At 34.3% G+C, this 12,888-nt stretch overlaps 1 protein-coding gene across 1 annotated transcript; it reads left to right on the top strand.

Annotated features, from left to right (window-relative positions):
• Positions 1–5,869: 5,869 nt before the first annotated feature.
• LOC127073697 (importin subunit alpha-2) lies at positions 5,870–9,902 on the top strand. The gene is made up of 11 exons (XM_051014887.1): positions 5,870–6,207; positions 6,406–6,502; positions 6,583–6,674; positions 6,780–6,911; positions 7,011–7,196; positions 7,271–7,434; positions 7,521–7,599; positions 8,078–8,206; positions 8,728–8,855; positions 8,954–9,339; positions 9,442–9,902. The coding sequence occupies exons 1-10, from the start codon at positions 5,998–6,000 to the stop codon at positions 9,324–9,326; spliced, it is 1,590 nt and encodes a 529-aa protein (XP_050870844.1). The 5' UTR covers positions 5,870–5,997; the 3' UTR covers positions 9,327–9,339; positions 9,442–9,902.
• The last annotated feature ends 2,986 nt before the right edge of the window (positions 9,903–12,888 follow it).

Raw genomic sequence — 12,888 nt, 5'->3', positions numbered from 1 at the left:
TTATGTTTATGTTTAATAATTATAATTGTATGATTAAGTTTCAAACCATGTCTGTCTAAACCTTTTGACATCAGTATGTAAGGATCGTCGTTCCGACGTGATTCGGTAATAATAAGTGTTAATGTTTATAATTTTTTTCCTGGATGTAGTTTCCAATTCTAATTTAAAAAAGTTTTTGCACAAGAGTGAAAAGTCATTAAGGTTATAAATCAACAGAGGGAGAGTTTGAGATTTTAACTGGATAGTGGTTTCTAGGGATTAATCTTAAATACAGCGAGAACACTTTAGGATTAATTAAGATTTATCAATTTCCAAAAATTACTTTTGATTCAGGTGGGTGAGCGAGAACAAAATATTTTGGCTTAAGAGTATAGTCCGAGTCAATAACACGAGAGTGTGAGGCAAAAAATTTTAATTTGATATTTTCTACTGAAAAATGATTTACCTTATTTTGTGTTAATTATTTATCGAATCCTCGAAGAATGATGTAATTTACATACCGATGTCTCTTTATTGAATATTTTCATTTTATTATTATTTACCGTTCAATTTTATTCCTAGTTTCCCTTAATCTAATCTAAAAAAGAAAATATTCATTAGTTTTACCTTTACATAGTAACTTTAGATAACATAGTTTGGTTTTTGGTCATTTGGGTTCGATATCCTTTTAAAACTACATGATACGACTGTGCACTTGCAGTCAGCTATTTCGACAAACATACTAAGTCGCGATCACATAACCCAAAGACTTGTTATCACTTATAATTATACTATTTTACTTTCTTTTACTTTTTATGGACATAAAATATTTTCAAACGAATAAAATACTTTTTATTACTTATAATTGCAAATACATTATATTTCTCATTCCCCGTAGATATGATAAATTGACTCACTACATTGTAATTTTTATTGACATAATCATTATAATATTTTCTATTTAAATTCCACACAAGGAGCTTATACCCCCTTAAATCAATTATCACATACGAGTTGAGCTACCCCAATCATCATAAAATTTTAACTTATTTATGATTATTATAATTTTAAGTCATTGTGATTTTTCGTATATTTATTACTAACTTAACTTTTTATTTTTATTTGTTCATATTTATCTTTCTTGTTATTTCTGACGTGTTTTCTAGTTTATGCGATACCAAAAAATATTTTTTTTATCAAGATGATGTTTTAGAAAATATTTTGTCTATGTTACAGGAGTTAAAACAAAAAGGAAAGCAAACTCTGGCCAAAAGATGCAAACTCTGGCCAAACGCGTTCGAGAGCTGCTAAATGTGTTTAGCAAAGCATTCATGTACCCAAATGCCTCTAAAACTGTCCATGTACCTACCAAGGTGAAATTCCCATATGATCATATGTGTTTCTAAACATGTTTTAGAAAATTTCCAAACATCTAAATGCCTTCAAACACGTTCATGCACATACCAAGATAAAATTCTCCTTTGGTCATATGCATTTCTAAAGATATTTGGAAAAACATCCAAACACTCAGATCTAGTATGGATGACTATTGTTGTATTTTAAGGAAGGAAACCTTATTTTTTGTTTTTATCTTGGATTTTAATGGCGAATAAATAATTTGAAGCAAGGAAAACGCTATAGGAGCAAAATGAGCAAACATTCAACAAAATTTTGTGTTAAAGCTTCCTCATCTGTGACTATTGTGTAATGTTCATTATTTATTTGATGTATTTTGTTAAAGATATGAGTAACTAAACTCCTATATGTTAAGGACGAGTCACCATCTTAGATGAATTTTATAGTACTGAATTGATAATTGTAACGATCAAGTCTTTTATTCTAGTATTATTTATTTCTATTGGTTCTTAATGATTTTTGCTTTCTGATTAATTATAAATTGCAATACAGTTACCTATTAGAAAATAATTTCAACAAGTGACACTTGATAAGAATATGTCTTGATAGTTATAACCAATTCTTCATTTGAAAATGGTTTTTCCAGAGTTCTCATATGATTCACGATATGGGTAAATCGTATTTGCATAGGATTAATGTTATATTCAGGTTTCATTATGAAGAGTTCGTACTCATTGATTAATGTGCCCAACCTTGCCATTTTCACCTTAGTAGTACCTTCACATGTGATTTGGAGGGTGCCCATATTTCTTTTGCAGTCTCGCCGTGAGAAACTCGCAAAAACTCATCAAGACCAAGAGCGGCAGTGATGACAACTTTCACTTTTAAACTATGTTGCACATTTTCATCATCATCTTTGGTCCAATCCTTTTCAGGTTTGTTTTCTACGACACCATTAATTTTGTGTGTAGGAACAAACTGAACTTCATTCACAACTTTCCAAATACCATGATCTATCCCTTATATGAAAAACTTCATTTTATCTTTCCATAAACTATACCCTTCTCCATTGAAGAATAAATGCATGTTTAGTGAATAACTTAAAGTCATTTTTCCTCCTTGAGAAGATTAGTCCTTAATAGGAGTTAGGATCTGATTCCACTTGTTGGACAAGTGACTTCAAGTAGAAGAGATATGGTGAATATGGTATTTAAAATTCGTGACTAATTTTATACTTTTTTCGATTAAGACCGTGTTAGTAATTTTGTTTGAGTAAACCACAACAAAGATAAGTAATGCAAAGTAAATAGATTTTTTTTTTAAAAAGGATAAGGTTAGAGAGATTGCACTAGAAAGTTGTACATGTTTGGTCGAACGTTGGCATAATCCTGTCCCCAAAAGGTATTCTTGAGATTTTGACTATAAACTTATAAAATTTTATAAGCTATGCCCATAAATATTTATACAAGTTGATTTTTATTTTTTTACAGGTTTATCCCCAACCATAAATAACTTTTACCACAGGCTAAACTAGAACCTTCTTAGAGATTTTAAAGTTGATCTCAATAACCAAAACAAAACTTTTTTCAACAAAGCTCAATAAACCACAACATAGATTTTAAGATCGGTTTATCTCACGAATTAAACTCAATCTTCTCAAGAGTATCACACTCCCAAGAGTTAAACAAACAACATGACAACTTACAGAACTCTTCCTCACAATCAAAGTTTCACTCGCAAGCACCAAGACAATTTTAAGTGAAATGAATATTTTCTAAATAGAGGGAGAGAAAACTTAGAGAGATAAATTCCAAAAAATGTAAATCATCGGAAAGTGGCGTGAAAACAAGTGGATACGAGCCTCTTTTATATAAGTTTTGGAAACACCAAAACAGAAAATGATCCATGGGCTGAACTAATAAGCCAATCGATTAGCAAAAAGCTCTAATTAATTGTCAACTCATTTTAATTGACTAACATGCCCAAATAGGAAGTATTGGATATAGATTCATTGCAATTCATAAATGTGTTGTCTTAATTGCTTGGTTAATCGATTAGCTTTTCTCCCATTGATTGGCTTAATGATCCAATCAATTGACATAACTTACTAATCAATTGGTTAGTTCAAAAATAGTTTGGAAATTTTTTGGACAACTTTTTAATCACTTGTCTTGGCTTAGTAAATATATTTTTAGTTGTGTGTGTGTGTGTGTGTGACTTGTCTTAGTACTTCTAATCTACTTCCTTACTTTTACAATACTCGAGTCAATCAGACAGATAGACAAACATGACCTGACGAGCTTTCACACTTTATCTGAGGCTTCAAGATTCTTTGCTAGATTGCTTATGATCATATAAGCACTTATATCTTGAGTTTCCTTTTGTTGATGAGGCATGAGATGTTTTTCTAGTTAGATCACCATCATTAAGTTTAAAAGCTATCCTATTTTCAAACCAGACTTTGCAACAACTGAAGTTGATACTAGACATTATTTCTAGTGGGTTGTCAATAGCCAGAAGTGTTGAAGATGGAATAACAATAATCGAAAGAACGACACTTAACGACCATCAAGGTTAATACAACCCAAGTACCAGCCAAAGCAAACTATGAATGCTGGAACTGAATACAAATGATGCAATGCTTGCTGAAAACAAACTTCTGACACAGCCTTTGGAAGAACGAACTATTAAAGCAACCATCCAAACCTCCACAACAATTCAAAATAGATGCAAGAAACTTCAAGTAAGCCCAAATGAAATTTCTTTATGTGACTTATATGAAGGTGACCACCCCACTCGTGTATCGTCCCTATGGTGACGAGGAAATCAATTATGTGAACTACCAAAGATATAATCCTTACCATGAAGGGAACAACAATTTCCAAAGAGGGAATAACTTTCAAAGTGGAAATAACTACGACCAAGGATGGATACATGATGCTGAACCATCAAATAAACAACAATTTTAGAGTTATTAGATCCAACCCAAACTTAAAGGAAGCTTGAAGATACTCAAAACCAATTTGTCCAAATGTTTATGGCTAATAAAAAATAAGCTGAAAACTTCATTAGAAACGTGTAAATGGGACAAATCTTCAAGCACATAAATGATAAATCAGGAGGTACATTCACCACTAACACCAAGCCAAATTTGAAAAAACATTGCAATAAAAAATGGATGACATGGTAAGTGAACATCCTTATATACAAACATTCAGTTTTTTTTATGATGTTGTTGTTGCACGACAAAATGAATAGGTTGATGACTCAGTTGATGAGTTTAATGAAAACTTGACTAAAGCGAAACAAAGGTTCTTAAATTTCTTCACACACAAGGATAAACGTCTTGAACCAACACTTGTCCAGGACAAAGCAATTTGTAGTATAATGATCCAAGAAACTATATTAGAAAAGGCAATTGGTCCATGGAGAATCGCCTTGTGCAAACTCAATTAGAGGCATGAATGTTGGAGAAGCTCTTGTAGATTTTTGGGTAAACATTAACCCAATATCCCTATTAGTAGTCGTAAAACTTAGATATATAGAGATAAAAGAAACAAAGTAAATATTGCAATTCACCAACAAAATTGTCAAACAACCAACTAGGGTTGCATAAAATGTAATAATACAAGCGAACACCTTGTCCTTCCCGTTTGAATTTATGATAATGGATATTAAGGAGAATCCATAAGTTTCTCTAATTTCTGGACGACCACTCATGCAAACCGCAAGAATGATATTGACATGGATAAAACAAATGTCAATAAAAAAGCATGATCAGGAGGTCGTATTGTATATGTTTGATAGAGAAAGACAAAATGACACATACAAACCATTACTCTTCAAATCTAAAAAATCCGTATTTAGATAAATGACAATACCACTAAAGACACTTTGATTCGCCTAATCCATAAATATCACAAAACATATAAAAAAAATAAATGAAGTAAAAAATAACAAATTTGTTGAGAGACAATTCAACCACCTTAAGACATGTCATAACCCTAGTGAATCCACCTAACTCAACTCACTCAAATTTTTCACTAATATATATATATATATATATATATATATATATATATATATATATATATATATATATATATATATATATATATATATATATATATATATATATATATATATATATATGTGGCTACTTTGATCGTTAAATAAAAGTAAAAATAAGGAACATAAAAAAAAAACGTATTAGTACAAAAAAAAAACCATCATTGGTTTGAAATGGGATATTCTTGGAACACACATGCCCCCATTTAACCATTTAACACTTGAAGTGGATTGGATCGTGATGATATGATTAAAGAGTGAGGATCCATATTACCCCAAAACCGTAACCCGTTTCATCTAGTCGGCAAAATCCATAAAAATAAATCAACACGAAACGACGCACCGAATCATATCATTATCATCATAAACGACATTCCTAAGTAAAACTCCGGGTCAACCCGACCCACCTCCACCTCCACACGTAATACAACCCCACATCCCACTACTATACAGCTATTTAAATTTCCTCTAATCTTCTTCTCTCTCTCTCTCTCTCTCTCTCTCTCTCATCAGAGTTCTAAAATCTCAATCGTAATTTAGGGTTTTGCATTTCAATTCTCAGCTTCGATTGGTGCCACCTAGCCCTAAGATACGATGTCGCTCAGACCCAATGCTAGAACCGAAGTTCGTCGCAACCGTTACAAGGTTGCCGTCGACGCTGACGAGGGTCGCCGGAGAAGAGAGGACAACATGGTTGAGATCCGTAAAAGTAAGCGTGAAGAGAGTCTATTGAAGAAGAGACGTGAAGGTCTTCAAGCTCAGTTCCCTACTCCTCTTCAGTCATCCTCCATTGTCGAGAAAAAGGTAACTTTCGATCGTGGTAATTTAGGGTTTGATGTGGATTTAAGATTTAAGATTTAAGATTCTGATGTTTGATTCGGTCATGATCCGATCCCCAATAGGGTTCTCAGTTTAGATTTAATTGGGGTTTGTGATGTTCGGTTCAGTGGTAGTTAGTTATGAAAACGGATTTTGACAGTTATTTATGTTTATTTGTTGCAGTTAGAGAGTCTTCCTGCAATGATTGCTGGGGTTTTATCGGATGATAATAGCCAACAACTCGAAGCAACTACTCAATTTCGGAAATTGCTTTCAATTGGTAATTTTTTATTCACTTTTGATGTTTTTAATGCATATGTTTGTGATTCTTAGTGTTAAAAATCTTTTTTTGTTCTGTAGAACGTAGCCCTCCAATCGAAGAAGTAATTCAATCTGGCGTTGTTCCTCGTTTTGTTGAGTTTCTAGTGAGGGAGGATTTTCCTCAACTTCAGGTTTGAAACTTCGTTTTTTTTTTGTTTTTTTTTCATTCTGGAATTTCAGGTAATGTGGTGCAGTGTTTTATTGTTGAAATTTATTGTTATGATACGTTTGTTTAGTTTGAGGCTGCTTGGGCACTCACAAACATAGCATCTGGAACTTCTGAGAACACTAAGGTAGTAATTGATCACGGGGCAGTGCCAATATTTGTCAAGCTACTTAGTTCACCTAGTGATGATGTTCGGGAGCAGGTATGTTCATACTGAATTGTGATAGCACTAGATCAGGCATCATACTTGATATGATTTTTTTGCTAAACTATGGTTAAAACCAAAACTCTTAAATTGTAGGCTGTGTGGGCATTGGGAAACGTTGCTGGTGACTCCCCTAGGTGCCGTGATCTTGTTCTAAGCAATGGTGCCCTGATCCCGCTGTTATCCCAGTTGAATGAACAAGCAAAGCTTTCTATGCTGAGAAATGCCACATGGACCCTGTCAAACTTTTGTCGGGGCAAGCCACAGCCTCCATTTGAGCAGGTAATTTTTGTTAATTCAAGCTTATCTTGCAGAGGACTTTTTCTGTGTATTAATATTGGAATTTGGATGGACAGGTAAGGCCGGCGCTCCCTGCTCTTGAGCGTTTGGTTTTTTCCAATGATGAAGAAGTCTTGACAGATGCATGCTGGGCTCTCTCATATCTCTCTGATGGGACAAATGACAAAATTCAAGCTGTGATTGAGGCAGGTGTATGTGGCAGACTTGTGCAGCTCCTTCTGTGAGTGCCTATTCCCATCTATTCATGGTCAACAAATATCCTGATTCAATTTTTGGCTGTCTTGTCTCTAAATCTGTGTTTTGTAGGCACCCATCTCCTTCAGTGCTGATTCCCGCACTTCGCACGGTGGGAAATATTGTAACTGGAGATGATATGCAGACTCAGGTAATGTCAAATTAGAATGGCTTATGAGTTGTTGCAATAATTAGTTGCTACCTAATTATTTCTAATAAATTTAGCTTTTATTGAGTGAAGTATCAAATAAGTGCTGTGTTACAAATTTTGGAAACACATCAAAACCTGAAATTATTGGTAGGTAAATTTTGTAATTCTAATTTGATTAATAGAGAATACCAAAATGCTACAATAGTATGTGGTTGTTGAAGTTTCATTGACGTATTTAGAAATATTAGTCTAGGAATAATTTTGTTTTGAGGTGGTGGGGGAATTTTGGTCTGGGAAGAACGAAAAGTTATACTGGTGGAGGAATTTTGGTCTGGGAAGAGCGAAAGTTACACTTTCATAGTCATTGCTGTTGATTCACTACTATTTATTACCGTGAACATAGTCTCTTCTCGGCGCCACTGGTGTTTTGTCACACATCACCTGTGAGACTTGCCTGATTTTGGTGTGACTCTGTCAGGCTATTATCAATCATGGTGCACTCCCATGCCTTTTGAGCCTGTTGACCCATAATCATAAGAAAAGTATCAAGAAAGAAGCTTGCTGGACTATATCAAACATCACAGCCGGAAACAAAGAGCAGATACAGGTAAACTAGTGAATCCCCTTTCTTTATATGCATTTAATGTTGAATATTATGTTTTATAAAGTATGGTGTTAGATTTTTAAATTTTTTATGCTTTTCTTCAAGTTTGATTTTTGGGTACGCATTTAAATTGAATTTCTTGGTGCTCATTTTAAAGTATAAACTGATAGTGTTCCCAGTTTCGTGTCATCTAAATATACACTACTGTTACTTTGTTTCTGCAATATTGGGAGCTACATCCTGTTTAACATAGAGATGTGATGCAATAATAATCATTGTAGTCTTGTAGATAGATTTAGTTCTCATGTAGTCATGTTACACCAATTAGGGTAATATTTGGATAGCATGGATTGTTATTTGACTGTAAGTACATCACTGAAGGGAATGTGGTGTGTTCGTTTGAAGGATGGCATTATTGTTATGTTTTCTGTTTCAGGTCTAGTCTTTTGTTTGCATGTGATTTTTAGTTTGCTTGTTTACTGAAAAAATGCTCTGAACGCCACCTTTTATTGTGTATAATGTAGGCTGTTATTGAAGCTGGTCTGATTGCTCCCTTAGTTAATCTTCTTCAAAATGCTGAGTTTGACATTAAAAAAGAAGCTGCATGGGCACTCTCTAATGGTACATCTGGCGGTACACATGACCAAATCAAGTATGTGAAGCGGTTTTTTTATTGTTATTTTCTGGCTCTGTTTCATGTTGACAACATGGGAGTTTATGTATTAACTTACCAAATGTTGTTGTTACAAGGTACTTGGTGAGCCAGGGTTGCATTAAGCCTCTGTGTGATTTGCTTGTTTGCCCTGATCCAAGAATTGTTACTGTCTGTCTAGAAGGTCTTGAAAATATTCTGAAGGTTGGAGAAGCAGAGAAAAGCTTTGGTAACACGGGAGATGTCAATGCGTATGCTCAAGCTATTGACGATGCCGAGGGATTGGAAAAGATTGAAAATTTGCAGAGTCATGACAACAATGAAATTTATGAGAAAGCTGTTAAAATTCTCGAGACATATTGGTTGGAAGATGAAGATGAGACACTACCTCCAGGCGATGGTTCTCAATCTGGTTTTAATTTTGGAGCCAATGACCTTCCGGTCCCATCTGGTGGATTCAACTTCAGTTGAAGACTTCTATTGAGTGTGTATATGTCTCAGTTATCTTTTTTCCCTCTGGGGGTTACAATCGTGGTTTACATCCAATTATTGTGTTCTCTAAACCAATTGCTTTCTCTAATTGTAGGAACTTGGTTGGAGGAGCAGGGTTGATCTAGGGTGACTGTTGGGGGTTGAGTCTGGGTGGGGGTGGGGTGGGGTGGGGTCGGTCCATGTACTTCATGGTGTCTGGTGTCAGTCGGGTCTAGTGTCTGTAATGAAGTGCTGGGGTGGGTCAGTCTTAACTGCCATGTCCGAATAAGGAGGGGGGTGGTGGGTTCAGTTAGCAGCATAATATGAGCATTGTATCTTGTGCAGGAAATATATTTTGCTGGGGAGAAATTATGTTGCAGTAGCAAGGACCTGTGTTGTGTGGCAATGGGCGAAGGGGTTTTTCTTTGAAGCGGAATTGAGTCCTATTTTTTATTGAGTCGTAGTTTGTATTGGTAATTTATACCGACCGAGTCAGTATTTATTGAGTGAATACAGTGTTCAGAACCAAATTTTATGTTGTATTCTAGTGAAAAAAATAGAGCTATTTAATCTCCACCTTTAATAGTTAAAATTGCTTTCCGAAAATAGAATTGGTTAAGTAAAACCAGAAACCTATGATTAGTTGTTAACAGAAAAGTTGATTTCAATTCTGTGGGCAATGAAACCACTTTCTTTTAATGTATAGAATGACAAAAGTTCTGATGAGTTGTCCACTACTAGAAGGCATATAGGAAAACCAATGTTGTGGTGGACCTTGAAAAGAGGAAGAAGAAGCCTTTTGTTCCATCATTCTCTAAAATCTGCAAAGCAACAACAATATCAGGAAGTTGACAACTAGAGAAGAGTCACACTCTAATCAAATTTGATGCAACCCTTTTTTTTGTAAACCACCTTATTAGTGAAAATAGATAATTGTCAAAATAGTCTGAAGGCACTCCCGCCTATAAAATGAGTTGGGATGGTTCAACAGGTTGGAGGACTTTTGGAATGAGTGGTTGCAACAGTTTGGAGGTAAGTCGGATAAACTAACAAGTTAGTACTGTGTGTCGATATAACACGCTCTAACTATTAAATAAATTTTACACAAATTAAGAAATATAATCTAATTAAAAGATACAATTAAAAAAATAACAATTATTTTTATATTGAAAGGTGAAAATGAGAATTATTATGTTTTGAAAGTAATATACAGATTAATAATTAAAAAATACAATTTAAAATTTAACAATTATTTTTATATTGCAAGGTAAAAATGAGAATTATTTTAAAATAAATTTTATTTTAACGAGTAATATTTGGTTTAAAATCATCCAACATTGTGCCTACTTAACACACTAAAATTGGTTGATAATTTGATGAATGTTTTATAAAGGTTTCCTATTCTATTAAAATAATGTAACCACTTATTATTACTTATATTTCAAAATAATAAGGTTTTTATACAAATTGAAGAATACAATAATATTAGGCAAAATTATAATAGAGAATTTTTAAGTTGTTTTTTTAATAGATTGGTTATTTAAGTCTTTTTGTTGGTAATAATTTAGTTGTTTAGGGTTATTTCTAAATTATCCTTTAAAGAATAACATTATATACATTTGATAATTTAAAGGACCAAATTAAAAGATATAAATTAAACGATCGATCTATTACACAAAAGTAATTTAATTTTTTTTTAGAATAATTTTGTCATTATATTATAATAAGATATTATCTTTATTAATGTGTTAGAAGTAGTGTGTAAAGTAATAATTAAATGGTATAATTAAAAAATAATAATTATTTTTATATTAAAAAATAAAATAATAATTATTTCTAAATGACGGTTATTTTGAAGATTTTTTTTAAAATAATCAATTTTTAAAAAAAATTTTCAAAAATAATCAATTATTAAAAAAAAAACCAGGTTTTGTAGAGGATGCGCCAGATGAATTGGCGCACCCCCAATGCAGGAAGAGGAAGCGTCAATAGCATTGACGCATGCATTGGGCTCCTCATGAGGAGGCGCCAATGCTAGTGCCGCATGCATTGACCCTCATGAGGAGGCGCCAATGCTAGTGGCGCCTATGTGTATTTGGTTGGTGTATGCGCCAATTCATCTTGCGCATACACCCCTGTAACTTTTTTTAAATTTTTTAAATTTTTTAGTTTTTTTAATTTTTTTAATTATTAATTATTAATTTTCATTATTTAATAAATAAGAAATAGTAATGAAAAAAATAAATTCATTGATGATATAATAATTGGTTACATTGGACTGACAATAAACTAATGACCGACCCGATTATAACGTCCCCCTGTTCCACATCCCGGTGCGTTAGTTTGTCTCCGAGGTCTCCCACAATTTTCTTGAGGTGTTTGGGGTCTTTGTGTGCTGACCTGATCGAGCGATGGATGGTTGGAAGGTCCGACGGAAGTTCCAGCGGTATTTGACAGATGTGTCATCATTTGCTCCCAATATCCGGAGGGACTCTGGCCAACGACGCTTCCGTAATGGAGTTCGGTGCCCATGTCATCGTAGTTAGGTCGTTGGGGTTGAGTGAATTGGGGACGACATAGTTGCCAAAATTGGGCAATTGAGTCATTTTGGAAACGAAGCAATGATTCCTGGGGCGTACTATAGTTAAACAATGGTTGGGTGTTATGTTGATGGGATATTTGGATGGTCATTGGTGGGGGGCTACGATGAAGTGACCCATATGAATCATCTGGGCTATAGACGGTTGTGGTTGCGGGGTTTGATTCTTGGTTTTGTGTTTGGGGGGTGGTATGAATGGATTGCGACGTTGGATGGTTGGTTGTTGGGTGGTTGGCATGAACGAATTGCGATGTTGGGTGTTTGGTTGTTGTGTGTATGTGGTTGGTTGTTGGGTTTGGGTGGGTTCACATTGGTGTTGGGTGGTGAATTGTTGTAGGGCGTACGATGACGAAGCAAGTTGGCGTGGATCCATCAAATACCGTGGCTCAGATACAAATTGTTGAGTTGTTACCGACCTAAACCATGCCATATATTGTTGAGTCGGTCTTGCACCATGAATGGCTGGTTCGTTTAAGATGTGTTGTCGTCGATTCCTCCATTGACGACGCATCTCTTTTGCAAAGTCTCTAAGTCAGAATAATCCCTTATGCATCAACCCTTTTTTGATGCCAATTTCCCAAACACGTAGGAGATTCTGGAATCTGTTGTAGCATTCCGAACTACAGTTTGACCCGATCACTCTGGTGCATTTCCACCGTAGTGAATCGGATAATCGGTGTCTTCGCTGTCCAAACTACAACATCGTCATGGTTCACATCATGATCCAGACCCAGATATGGCCTCCAGACAAACTGTAAAACAATACGAAACGATTAGATGAAAAATAATTTGAGAAGTATTTTTAAATTAAAATATAGTTGGGTAGGATTATTACATCGTCATGTCCAATGTGGTCCAATAGATTGCGATAGACTACAATAGTGTGTTTCAGACACCTGTTGTAGTTCATTCCCATTACTAACGACCTAAGATAAAAAAGAAGTGAAAAATATTATTTACTGT

Source organism: Lathyrus oleraceus, chromosome 1, assembly GCF_024323335.1.
Source record: "Lathyrus oleraceus cultivar Zhongwan6 chromosome 1, CAAS_Psat_ZW6_1.0, whole genome shotgun sequence".
In the NCBI taxonomy this organism is placed as follows: domain Eukaryota; kingdom Viridiplantae; phylum Streptophyta; class Magnoliopsida; order Fabales; family Fabaceae; genus Lathyrus; species Lathyrus oleraceus.
The sequence above is the reverse complement of the archived record's forward strand: the minus strand, read 5'-3'. Positions and strand labels throughout refer to the sequence as shown.

What these genes read in the sequence shown, in the direction of transcription:
- LOC127073697 (XM_051014887.1), top strand. Translation starts at nt 5,998, where the DNA reads ATGTCGCTCAGACCCAATGCTAGAACCGAAGTTCGTCGCAACCGTTAC. An exon ending in GAAACAAAGAGCAGATACAG is followed by an intron (nt 8,207 to 8,727) that starts GTAAACTAGTGA and finishes TGTATAATGTAG; the next exon opens with GCTGTTATTGAAGCTGGTCT. An exon ending in GGTACACATGACCAAATCAA is followed by an intron (nt 8,856 to 8,953) that starts GTATGTGAAGCG and finishes TGTTGTTACAAG; the next exon opens with GTACTTGGTGAGCCAGGGTT.